The 13,980-nt window shown below is 36.7% G+C and overlaps 1 protein-coding gene across 1 annotated transcript in view; it reads right to left on the bottom strand.

Annotated features, from left to right (window-relative positions):
- NPTX2 (neuronal pentraxin 2) overlaps window positions 1-13,603 on the bottom strand; it is a 51,164-nt gene extending 37,561 nt beyond the window's left edge. The window contains exon 1 of the mRNA XM_009286543.1: window positions 13,479-13,603. Coding sequence (XP_009284818.1) covers window positions 13,479-13,603 — 125 coding nt within the window. The remainder of the gene's footprint in view (window positions 1-13,478) is intronic.
- Window positions 13,604-13,980: the final 377 nt, after the last annotated feature.

Here is a 13,980-nt window from a genome sequence, read left to right as displayed (position 1 = left end):
GTCCCCTCCCAACTTCTTGTGCACCCCCAGCACTCGCTGGTGGGGTGGGGTGAGAAGCAGAAAAGGCCTTGACTCTGTGTCAGCACTGCTCAGCAGTAACGAAAACATCGCTGAATTACCAACACTGTTTTCAGCACAAATCTAAAACATAGCCCCTTACTGGCTACTGTGAAGAAAATTAACTCTACCCCAGCCAAAACCAGCACAGGTCATTATAGATTAAATTCAGACTGTGACAGAGATTTAATGGGTAAGTCAGTTGAACCTTCAGAAAATAATAAGAAGAACTCCTAAAAAATTCTTTATTGGTATTGGAAATAGTTGTAGGAATATTATAATAAAACAGCAATATTCATAATTTGAAACATCCTAGGCTTCTTTCAATAGCACTAAAAGGACATTCTTTGTTCTGTAACACTTGTTAAATTCGCAAATTGCATAGTAACTGAAATGTAATTAATGGAGATGTACTGCAACATGGTTATACATTGCATTTTATAGATGTACGTTACAGATTTTTATATGAACTAAGATTTTCATGCAAGAGAGCAGAGTTTAATGAATTGCAAAACCATGCACTTGAAGCAGCAGTAACACACCTTAGAGAATACTCTCATCTCGATGCTTGAGAAAGTTTGCATACAAAACAGTACTCCTCAAAACGAAAATATAAAACTCTGGCTTTTCAAGTAAAAATTATAATTCACAGACTGAATTTTTCATTGAAGCTGAGATGCACCCCATACAGCTAGGAGAAGAGGGGGCACATTCCCTTCTCTATCCACTAATCCCACAGCCATCTCGGACCCTGTGCAATAAAGGCCAGCTTTAGGGTTGCTCTACATTATGCCACCCCCCCCAGGTCATTCTAGCAGTTTATAATCACCTGTGCCCAGCAATACTCTAGCCAAATGCTTTTCAGTACCTCTCCAATCAAGTAATCCCCTATTCTAGTTCTACATCTCCCAAGGATAGTCTTCCACGGGGAAATCCCCAACCATCTGGTTAGCTCAGCTTTCAACTAGCTTTGATCCAACAAAGTGGCTCAAAGCAGTAAGAAAAAAAATAGATAGAGATGCCTCTCAGCATTTTGCATATATTGAACCAGATTCTGATCCTAGTTTGATTAATGTAAATCCAGAAGAACTTCACTGAGGACAGGGATACAGGTCAGGGAACATTATTTTGCTGTTCTGTCCAATATTAAGCACAGCTGTTTTTTAAGTAAACAAAGAAAATACCACCACTATGCAAAAAATACTCAGCTCCTACAAATAAGCATAGCTTCACTGAAGTCAACCGAGTTATGAAAATTTATGTCAGCTACAGATTTTCTCCAGTATGTAATGACTAGTGTTCTGTTTGCTCCCCTGGGTCTCAGCTCAGGCTCTATATGAATACAACTGGATTTTTTTTCCAAAAGGAGTATCAACACATTTTCTCCTCAGTCACATATTCTTAGCTTCTATATACTGCACATTGCCAAGATGACTAAAAAAGCTTTAAAAAGTGATTAAATGTTTTTTCAATAAAAAACATCAATGACACGATTTTCTTATACAACTTTGAAAACTCACCTCATTTTATTGCCATTTATTGTACCAAAATGCTAAAAAAGCAATTTGCTGTAGAAAATAGATGTCAGGATAATATACAGTACTGAATAATATGAAAAGGGAAACTCTGTGACAGAACAAACAGCATCTCTGAAAAGGCCACACAAAATGATGTGGTATGACTGATTTTAGCCAGGAATTTTAAGGAACAAGATACCAATAAATTTAGGATGAAAAAATTAAGAGTCTGAACACATGTAACCAACTGTGATCTTGGAACCAAAGTTATTCTTACATTAATTTTATGGATTGAAATTTATATACAAATATTTGGATTTCAGAAGAGAGAATAGACTAAAATCGCCTCCATTAATAAGCAGGACACACTACATCCCAGAATCCTGAAGTTGGAAGCCTGTTTTTCAAAGAGAGTAAAGGTCATATCTGGATGTCAAAAAACATCAGGTTATTATGTTTTCATAGAAAAACTTAGCATTAATATTTCCGAAGCATACACAATACATAATTTGCAAATTTCAGGAAAAAGTATACCTTTTAACAAGTCCAGACACTTTTGTGTATGTTACTGCATTGTCTCATGAAAAAAAATTCATAGCAGACAAAGAACGGCACCTATTCAATTTCAGATAATGGACACACAGTCTGTCTTGAAAAGTATTATTGACTTGTAAAGTCAAGTATGCACAAGTTAGAAAGCATCAGAATTAGATCTGTTTGTGTTTACTTAACTTAGCGAATCCTTGTGTATATGCTGAAACACTGGCTTGTTACCTTGCTTTCCACATGATCTCTTCTTTTAGTGCACACAACAGCCACTCCTCATTGTTAGGCTTGCTGCAGTAATATGAAGGGTATCCTTTTAATACAGCAAATGTTTGATTCTTAAAGGCTTATTTCTGCTGCACTGCAGCCATTATCAAAATGTCAGTCAAATCCAGTGGGATCATGATTAGTCATATTAAATCCTGCTTGAAAGTCTACGAATCTTTGTGGCTTATTAACACTCCTTACAACAGCCGAGTGGTCAGTGCAGAGGGACAACCTTACCTTGTTCCTAGTAAAGTCATCTGCAAGCCCATTAATACATACTACTCATGAGTCACCGAGTGACATAGCTAAATAGTCTCAGTAGACCTGCAGACTGAGAGACTAGCTAAAAGAAGTTACCAGCTCCATTAGATACGTGAAAATGACTTGTTAAAAGATTTTCAACCAACTCTAACCAGCAATGTTTCCATCAGAAAGTTTAAAATATAAGTGTAGTTTTTGTTAATGTCATAGCAAGAACAGCATTGTCTTGAGGAAACAGACCTTGTGAAGTTAAGATTTATAATGGCAGTTCTAGGATTCACCAAGGAGCAGGATACCATTCACAGAAATAAACTGAACAGTTTCATGTATAGTCAAGAATTAGGAGAAAAGTAATTCCATTTTCCATTTTTTTCCTTTTTTAATAACGTAAATCTGAATAAGAACTTTACTTAATGTAAAGTTAAGGCCTTTCCTCTAATTTTGCTTTTGGTACAATTTCTATTTATATAAGCAGATTATGAGATACATTGCAGCAGGAGGATCTCTCTCTTTAAAGACAGAACATTAGTAATTCTAATGTAGAAAATTTGGGCTAAACTACCTTCCTTTGTATTGGTAAAAATATACAACAACTCAATTAACTTCAAAAAACAACATCAGAATTACAGTGGTATCAACTAGTAAAAAAAATTAGGCTCAATGTGGTTAACAGTATAATGTTGCTAGAAGCAAACAATAAAACTAGTAATTTACAGCAGAAGTTTTCTCAGAAAACTTACCACATTCTGTTTGGAAACTATAGTGGAGACATTTGTTTTCTTCAAGAAACTAGGAACAGTTGGAAGTAAAGGAGGCAGCACAACACCTGGACAGAGAGCTGACCTCTGAATTCATTGGTTTTCCTTCCACCTGTATCATTAGCTTTCCAGGTGATCTTGGATAAATTGCTTCTTTTCTCTCTGTCTCAGTCTTCTCATCTGAAAATAGCCACAACAATCCTTTGTAAAGCCCTTTTTTAAATCCACAGACAGAAAGCACTGTAAGAATTATCCTTTCCCACCACTTATAACGAGTACAGTTTTTTCACAATGGAATGGAGTCTGCAAGATCTCCTAAGCAATGTTTTCATACACTTAATTTATGTTTAAGTTTCTTAATGCATTTCTGAGCTATAATCATGTGTGTTATTTTAAAAGATATATGTCCACAATTTATGATAGTTAATGATTAAGGAAGGCTAATATGGTTCTGTGAAACCATATGCAACATTCCTTAGTGCCCCCTGGTACACCTGGGTCTCCATACTTGATTGCAAAATAAGCAAAAAAAACCCCATTAAATAGCTAAAGCAGAATGGCAGTTATCAAATAAAACATGTACATAAATATTTAGAATATACACCACAACCACAAGGGCATTTCATTTTACCTCATCCACCATGCAATGATCAAATACACATCATTTTAACTAGTAAGCAATAAATTTTGCTATAATTACCAGAATATACTCATAGATTTAAAAATCTATGTTAAAATGGCAAATTACAGAAAAAAAAAAAACAACAGAAAGTACGAAGTGCAAAACCTAATTTATAAATATGGATGTTTAAATAGAATATACAAATATTGGAGATTGAAAGCAGCGTACCGCCAAGTTTTTCATGCAGTCTCTAAGTAGGCTAGATTCAGAGAGGGGAATGATCAATAAGAACTGGCTGTGGGATGGCTGCATAGCGGTTCTGCTCATACATGTGTAACCTGTGGCTAGGAAGCCAAGCTGGGGTTCCCCTGAAGTTTCCATACTAGTAGAGTTGAGCATGTGCAGGTCATCCCATGTAATACCCACTGCCATCTCTGCAGTGCAGAGACAACCAAATTAATCTTTCCTTTTCCAAACCTCATTGTTCAGTCTGGTCTATGATATTCTAGTGTTTCAGTGTTTCTGATTATAAAAATCAATTTTTGGTCATTTATGCCTAAATATTAATTAGTTTAGCCACATCCTTTGAAAATTAAATCTACAATACCATTTAAAAGGCATTTATTCTTAATATTGGTATTTCTCCCCTCTTTTAATTGTTCTGAGAAAAAAATGGATGCAGGAAGGAATATTCTGTAAAATACTCAAAGTTGTAAAATGATTCTGTAGGGTGTCTTACACTGCACTGAAAACAAACTGAAACAAGAGACATTACCCCCAAAAAATCCAACACATGAAGAAGATAGAAAAGTAATTTTAAGCCGCTCAAGTTTTTTAAGCACCCAGTAGGCTGTAGCAACAGAATTGTTTAAAGCAGTTCTATATCTGCTGAGATGCTTAAAATCTGAAAATAAAAAGATTTGCCCTTTTATCAGCATAGACAGGTAAAAATATTCCACTCCTTAATGATTTGGCAGTTGTTGCAAAGTAATTATCAACCTGTGAGATTAGGAGATAGAATGAAAAAGGAGATTACTGTCTGATACTCAATTTTCAGTGGTTTGTTTCAAAAAATATAATGTAATGGTATTTTCTATTTTAAAACTAAAAATGTACTCTCATCATACCTGAAGTAAACAAGACCTTACCAATATACCCATTCTGAACTTTGGGGAAGTCTTGATTCTGCTTTGAGCCACTCTAGTTACTTCATTTGTTCCACATTTCTTCAGAACTAGTGTTTACATCATTAACTTCAGTTCCATGATTACCATTTTGAATACTGCATAGAGTATCTTCATGGAAAGACAGACCTTCTAAAAAAACTTCAAGCTTGCTGCAATTCCTTAAGACCCAGGAAATCAGGTTTGTAACTCATAATCAGAACTGAAAAGAATACTAGTTTTTGTAGAAATGTGGGAGAGAGAAGGTCAGAAACATCCCATTAGGATTTGCAAGAGATTATAGGATCATTTGCTTAAGTGAACTGACATTATTGAGCATCTTATATCAGGACTATTTATGCTGTGCTCTTTTTTGCTTGGAAGTCCAATTACAGATGCTGCTGTTGATTTTCTAGGCAAAATGTTATAGACTGTTTTTGGCACAGAATCACCAAACTTGGAATGCTCTCTGACCCAAATTTCTTGATTTTCTCTTCCCAGCATGAAGCCCATCTCCTCCCCAGAATTTTGCATGAAATGGATTTGGACTGGAGGCCAAAGTCGTGATAGCTGATGGTAGTTAAGTCATCTTATTGCACTTGTTAAAAATAGGCTTGAAGGATATCTGTTCTCATAACAGTTCATTTTGACATAACACTTTTCATGATGTGAAAGTGCTCACAGAACTGGGCAACACTTCATTTTTTAATATGTACAGAATCAAGAGATACTTTAATTTCTTCTTTAAAAGGATGAAAAGTTTAAAGTATTTCCAAAAAGCACTAAAAAGTAATTTTATTCTTTTTATTAAAAGTGCTTTCAAACAGGGTGTTAACAGCTGATTTATTTTATTCCTCCTACATTCGTCTGTTTGTCTTCATCATTACACTTTAAGGAAAAGCTGTTCCACTGTTTTAACTTGTGGGCTGTTATTTTTTTTTAGTCTGACTAGCGTTGTCACCTCCAGTTTCTCTGTAAATCACTCCATAAGGCTCTCTACACCTTTCATGAGTTTTACTTCTTCTGCTACTGTTATCTGTAAAGTCTGTATCAGAACAATGATTCTGCTCGTCTCATTTAAACTGTTGTACCATATGTCAGTGATACGGTTCCAAAATACTTTTTAAGCTTTGCATTCTAGATAAATACTCTCACATGTGTTTATTCACAGCAGCAGCTGCTTCAATAATTACTGTTGTGTTGGACACCTAGAAGTATTCAGCCTTAGACAGAAGTGCCAGTGATACATACATATTTCCTACTTATTTGATGTGAAATTTGCTGCCACTTCTACCACCCATTAGCAGTAAGCCGAGCAGTTTTAAAACATCCATTTCCACCTGCCCTGCTACCTTCTGCTACACGGGATTGCCTCCATGAGGAAGCATTATTAGCCTTTCGTTAGGCAAAGGAAAACAATGCAGAATTCACGATAGCCATTTTGCCTGGAAATGGAAGCAATTAAGTTGAATGGCAAAGCCCAGAGCAGCAGTTCATTTATGAGAATATCTTTTCAGTGATACACTATCTGAATCAAGTTAAAGAAAAAAATCTGATTTTCGTAAGTTTTACAAGTACGCTGGTATTGCTGTGAAGAGCATCCTACTTAGAAATGCAGTTTTTATCGTGTTATTTCATTTGATTCAGTTCCGCTTTGAAATAAGACAATGTTGTCTACGTGGACTTTTATCACAAATATGTCAATGATTTTACCGCCTCTAAGCATTAAAAAAACCTGTTTTCTAAGTGGGATGGAAGATATTTTCAAGAATTAATAACTTGGATTCACTTCCTCGCTCTAACACAAAAACTATGCTATATTCAAGTCGTATGACTTCTCTGCCTTAGTTTTCAAGCTGTGAAAGAAACAAGAAGTTTCTGCACTTACCACATAGTACTACCATAAGGCTTTATTAATTCAGACCTTGCTTTTTCATTCCTTACAGTAAGTATCATTTCTACAACTAGTCCCATCAATTCTAGTGAAAATTCTCAGGTGGACTTCTATTGCTCTTTGTGCAGGACATAGAAAATTTTTTATTAAGAAACAGCAGTTGCTTTCCCCCCTTCAATGCTTTTTCTAATTAAAAGTACATTAGCTACTTGAGAGCACCAGAAATAAAATTATGTTCTCCTCAAGTTGTATTTCTTACCTGCCCTTCTTAAAGGTAAAAACCCATGTTACAACTAAGTTAGTTGAAGCCCTGGCAGCAGAAACAGAAATTTTCCTTTCTGCATTATACTTACAAACATATACAAGTTCCCTTTTCTTTTTGCTCTAGCCTGAGGCTTCCAGTATGTAGAAACCTGCTGCCTAAAATGAAACTTACACATTTAATAAGAATTCAAGGCTGTCTGAAGAGAATTGGCTCTTTTATTAACTACATAAGTCTGAAACTCAGTTAGACACTGTTCACAGTTCTGTAAATATAAGTCTATATTTCACCATGGACATGTTCAGAGACTTAACAGCAATATAAACAGGGTAATTCCCAAATGAACATGGCATCTTTTTCTCAGTGCAGTCATATCCAACCCAGTTACTGGGTACTTTACTTTACTATAGTTTATTTCTTACAATGTTCTAGTGGGGTTTTTTGAGTGGGTTTTTTTATGGGAAAAGAAACTTGCAAAGAATAAGCAGCATGTGAATAGCAAAGTTATTGCTCATGGTTTTATACAACATTCAAAATTACAATTACTATACAGACAATGTTGGTACAACACATCGTTTTGGTTATGAACAGAGCTACATTTCTGTGCTACCTAAAAAAAAAAAAACCTGAAAGAGACTGCAAAGGGAAAGAAATTCCTTCCCTGCCTACACTGTAGTGCTATAATGGTGCCATAGCAGGATATCATGCACATGCCATATCAGCTGCCATTACAGCAGCCCTATCTTAATTTAAAAAAAAAAAAAAAAAGAGAGAGAGAAACTTCTTAAGTCTAATGCTTCAGACAACTGTTGCTATTGGCAAAAACTTTTTGGGTACAAATATTGAACAATTCTTAAGTCTAAAAAACCCCTCACAAGGTTCTCCTCAGAAACTTGGGGAAAACCACTTATTTTTCCTAGACACATTTAACTGGCAATATTTCCCTACAGAAAAGCTCTGAATCTGTCTGAATCTGCAAAAGATTGACCCACAGCCAGAGATTGTGTATGTGGAGGACCAACAGTGTGGAAGCAGTGCATTGGAAAGATGAATGTGCGACCACTGGCACAAGCACTCTACCAGACTCTGGCTACTTCTGCAGCCTCCTTGGAGAACATCTCCTCCTCACTGGCCAGCCTTACAAATCCATTGACGATTTCAAACTGCAGTGCTGATGGAAAGAGGCAGCACCTCCCAATCCCAAGTACTCATTTCCATCCCTCTGCCCCTAATCTCCCTTCAAGCTGACACAAATATCTGTAGCAGTAAAACACAGCCGCATGACAGATTATAACTAACGAGCTGAATCTGCTCCCTGATCCAATTTACTACCTGAACATTGTAACCTACCACCAGGAAGGGAGAGGCAAGAAGGTGGGATTGCACAGCCAGAACAGAAGTTAACGCAGGGCTGTAGCCTTCAGTAGTAATGCTGGTTTAATTTGCACAGAGCTAGAACCTAGACACTAGAGTTAACAAGGAGAGGAACTGAGTGTAAGACTGATTTGACCCTCATGATTTGAACAGGCACAAAAATTATTTCCATAGTGTCTAAAGATAAAAAGGATGCAACATGAGCTCTATGCAGCAAATAAAAAGGGCATAAACAAGGACCACACAACATGGAAAACATTTGTGGGCTGTAGATTCACAATGTTGAAGGACAGAGGCTGTAGAAACTACAAGAACATACGTTTTCTACTGAATATGTGCAAATAACTGCAAATCGCAGACTGCCCTGAAGAATGGTATTGAAGGATTTCAATTAAAGATAGAAAGGCTTTATTGCCTCCATAATTTTACAACAGAGTTATTGAAGACAATGTACAAGGACTGAAATTGTAAAACATTTTAATGCCTCTGAAAACAGAGAGGAAACCTTTTTTTCCCAGATAGCATTAAAACATATAACAGTAAGCAGTCTACACTAATGCTCTGTGTTGCAAAGCAAGCTGGTCACATTATTTGGGAGTGAATGACAGATTTAGCTGTACTGGTGAAACAAAGTACAAAACCAAAGAATTCCATCAAAATTATGTGAAAAGGCAACCAATGTCATTTAAGATGGCATCTAAACCTTACTTTAAAAACTGTTCCAAATTTTTTCAAATATCCAGAGACAACCAAAAATAGAGACTGAATTTATTCATTATAAGGCTCTGGAACCACAGCCAAAATTAACTGCAGTGACTAAGCGTACTTCTCTTGCCAGCAATGGGGGAAAAAAAAAAAAGGGACATCCTTTATTCATGATGATTTGAGAATAGTTATTATTAACACAGAACTCAAGTGATCAATGTCCTCTCTCTAAAATACAGAAGTTTTCATATTAACAGGTGATAAGCATTTGACAAGGTGAGCAATCTCACTGGAGCCCAAGTATAAATGGATACTGAAAAGGAGTATTTCACACTGAATACAAACTCCAAGGTCAACAGGAAGACTGCTGAAGAGTTTTAGAGAGCAGAAGTCCTCTCCAAGAGTTTTACACAGTAGGCAGGGATTGATAAAGCAACAGAGAAAATGTCAATAATGTCAGAATCATCAACAAACACAACAAGCAGACTATTGCTTCTTCAGTAGGCAGCAAATCAACATATATACAAGGCTGCATGATTTAAGGGTCACATTACCAAAGGTGCTCTTATCCTTGCTTAAAGGATTGAGAGTTTTGGAATACATTGTGGTGACAGAATTACATGAACATATAGGGAGTTTCCCAATATTTGTTCATAACTGTATGTTTTGGCCTTCCTTTTTAAACCCATCATCATCTAACTGGGATTGTTTCCCTCTTCAGTTTAATTAATTTCTTATGTATAGATGAAATAAATTCTGTTGCTTAAAATGTATAAAATCACAGCTACTAAATAAAATATCAACAGATAAAATCCATTCAAAGTTTCTACAAAAATTGTGACATACTCCATATTACATTTATCATTTCAATTATATATGCCCCCACAGCGTACATACTCTTAAGACTTCGAAAAATGTATGTCATGTCTACAGATTAGCCTGAACCTGATACTGATTCTGAAAAACCTTTTCCCTGGATTTAAATCCAAAATCCGCAACTTCTGAAGTAAACGAGGCCAAAATGCTTAGCCTTTACGTAAGATTCCAAAAATTCAATTCAACATGCAGTCCTATCTTAACATTGTTACTAATCTCTCTTGTGAAATTCCATTTTAAAAACTAAAGTAAGAATAACCCCAAACAATTTTAAAATCTCATGTTTTATTTTAAGCCAATCCTATGATATTCGGGAGGTATGTCTTGCTTCAGAATGCCTGAGACTGGCAGTGCTATACTTGGACCTTGCATTAGTGTTTTGATGATAAACACTACCAGCATAAGCACTATGCATTATCCAACAAAATGCATCAGATGGAAAAACTGAGCTGGCAGTTAAATTCTTTGCTTAATGCCAGAAAAGAGTTATAGCTCCTGTCCTAGATTTTGCAAACATAAGACTGTAATTTCTCCTCAGCCAAATTTCTATAAATGTTTAGAAATTTCTTTCTGAATGTATGATTTTGCATGAGTATTTTTTTAAACAGTCATTCTTCCTTTCATCATAGAAACATCAAAATCTGTTCCTCCCTTTTGGGGCTGTTGCTTTTGCAAGATAATGTTTAAAAGTACTGTTGTTATTTCTATTAATTATCTCTGCTCCCTTATGTTATCTATTGAGGAATCAGGTCAGCAGCATAGCTTCTTCCCATTCTACTTAAAAATTAGAAAGCTCTTCTTTCCCTGGAGTTTTGGATTTGAAGGTTCTACCAAAATAAAATACTCAGTTTTTCATCAGCAGTATAATATACAGAGGTTTTTGGATAGAAATATCTTCAAAGACCTGAAAACAACCAAAAATTGATTTTTCTACTGTGTAAACCACTGTAGGTTTAATAACATTAATTCCCAAAGTAATGACCTTTTAACTTCCTTTATCATGCCTTGTTTCCCTATTGTCATTGTGATATCGGCTCTGCTTTATTTCTATAGACTGTGTTTGATATTAGTAGATTAAATATATTAAATATGAAAGACTGTAACAAAACATGGGCAATAATATCAAATCTCCATATTTTGCACTTTTTAGGTTTACCATGAACTATGTTCATATAAATAAGTGATAGGTAGGGAAAAACCTAGGAGAGATCTATATCCTACAACTACGAACAAGAAATCAAAGGGAATACATAAGTAACTGATTTTTTTTTTTTTAAACAAGATTATATCATTTCATTATTTATGTTTGGCTGTGATAATTTTCCAATTCTGCAACTTTTGCTGCTTTTTAAGGATATTTTTAAAAGCTGGAAAGAGCCAAATGGCAAATAACCATGTATATAATGTGTATGCATATGTATAAGTAACACCAAAATTTCCTTTTGAAACCTGAAGGGGCATTATAGTCCAGTCAAATTTGTGTTTTGGTTTACTTAAAACCACTTTCCTCATTATATAAATATCTAATGTAGCAAGCAGCAACAGGCATCATAAATGAGTAAGCACAAGGCTAAATACTCTCTAAATCTCTTTATATTGTTTTTTTAAGACAAGATCATTCCACAGACAAGATTTTAAATTGGATCTGCCTTTGCTCTCCAGAGGAGCTACACTATATACTAGTAGAGAACTTAGAAAAGACTTAGGGTCAAATCTGCAACTATTTAGTTGTAAGTGCTCTTACTGCAGACACTTGAGAGCAGCCACAATATATAGATTACATCAGAATTTTCATTATAACACACAGGTCTCTGAATCTTGCAGGTGATATCCTGTGCTTACTATCTTCAGCAGAGTTTCCAGTGGTTTCAGGAAAGCAGCAGAATTAAACAAGGCTGAAAAATACTGATTTTCATCAGGTGGGCTGAAATTTCCCAGTCTTGGTTTCAGTTTAGAGCTGTTATTTTTAAGCATTCAGAGATATGAATTCAGCCAACTTTTCATTATGGAAAGTGAAAAATGATGCTCACAGTATTACCATGTATTTGTAAGGCTATACCCTGCTCATGCAGCTTGACATTTTAGAACTTGCGTATCTTTATGGAAACAGCCTCCCCAAGCTTGGTTAAATTCAATACAACTCAGAAATCTGTTCTCGAACAATACTTTAAAAATATAAGCACTTAAATTCAATCAACACCTATGTTTTGAACACTAAAACTCAGATAGGTTCAGAAGCATTTCAGTGCCTATTCCTAGCTAATTACGATTCAGAAATTATATGTAAAGATGCTGCTACTCTGCCTACATCTCTGCAGAAGCCAAATACAGCAGGAGTCCCCTTCATACTGAAACTCAGCTAGGAAGGGAAAGATGTTGGTTGCACTCCCAGATCCCCAGATTATTTGTGCGTCCTGACCAGTGAATTCCCTACCCACATAACTCCCAAATAAATAGATTGCAGAATCAAGTGTTTCTATTCATCCTTTCCTTCTGGGCCCATTTTGCATCGTGGCCCAGCTTCAGTAGACTGACGAGGATAACCCTTTGGCTGCTCACCACACTGCGAATAGCCTGCGATTGCAACATTCCTCATCTGGATCTAAATTTTGCTGATTTGGGGAGCTGTGAAACAGCCTATTATTGTAACTAGTTAGCATAAGTGAAAATCATAAATATCATTTTCAGAACAGACCTATTTTCCTGGTTCAAAGATTATGACAATCTGTGCATTTAAAGCTTTTACCAGTGAGGTGATATATTTTCTGTTTAGCTTTGGAAATCTACAGACTGAAAGGTCTAATGTCCCTCTGTCCACCCAGGAGCCAAGAACCGAGTCCATGTCTGAAGTATAGTCTCCATATAGTTGGGATTTTTAATTCTTTTCCTTTTGGGGGAAAAAAACCCAAAAAATTTACATTAACATCTGAACCTTTACTTTTAAATCTTGCCAAGATTGTCAAGCTGTCCATTGTGAATGGGACTTCTATGTTTGTACCAAACCACTTGAATCTGGCACGGCCTCCTGCACCTGGAACACTTTATAGAATCACTATAATCAATGATCAATAATCAAGAAGTGCAAGAATACAGCCCATACAATTTTAAAATGCCTATGCCTTTATTGCACTTTTTACTATAATCTTTACTTACATAAGTAAGTATGGCAAACTTACCAGAACAGGCAAACAGGGTGTGGTGCGTCAGCTAGGGCGTGGCGCGGCAGTTTGCGCCGCCATTCGCAAGGGAGGGCACACAGGGAGGGCGCCTCTTCGAAGAAGAGGCATTCCATGGGCCGCATGGGGGACTCGGCATACACATAACCCAGCAACTGGGCACAGGTCAAGGGCACTCATTCTACCTGACCCTCAAGGCAGAATGGTGGGTGCTCGTCTGAGGGTAAAGGCCATGGCTCCAGCTGGGGGGTCTGCACCAGCTACCCCAGCGGTGGCCAATGCCTCCAGGTCTGTGCTCGTCTGAGGGTAAAGGCCATGGCTCCAGCTGGGGGGTCTGCACCAGCTACCCCAGCGGTGGCCAATGCCTCCAGGTCTAGGTGCCTCGACCTTTCTCCGGGGGCAGGGACAGGCAGCAGCCCTGCCTGCAAAAGATGTGCCCAGGTGGAGGACCTCCTGCAGCAGGTGGCTGAGCTGCAGGAGGCGGTGAGAAGGCTGCATAACA

The sequence above is a fragment of the Aptenodytes forsteri genome, unplaced genomic scaffold (genome assembly GCF_000699145.1).
Source record: "Aptenodytes forsteri isolate BGI_AS27 unplaced genomic scaffold, ASM69914v1 Scaffold55, whole genome shotgun sequence".
NCBI classification, from domain to species: domain Eukaryota; kingdom Metazoa; phylum Chordata; class Aves; order Sphenisciformes; family Spheniscidae; genus Aptenodytes; species Aptenodytes forsteri.
This window is presented reverse-complemented; position numbering and strand designations above follow the sequence as displayed.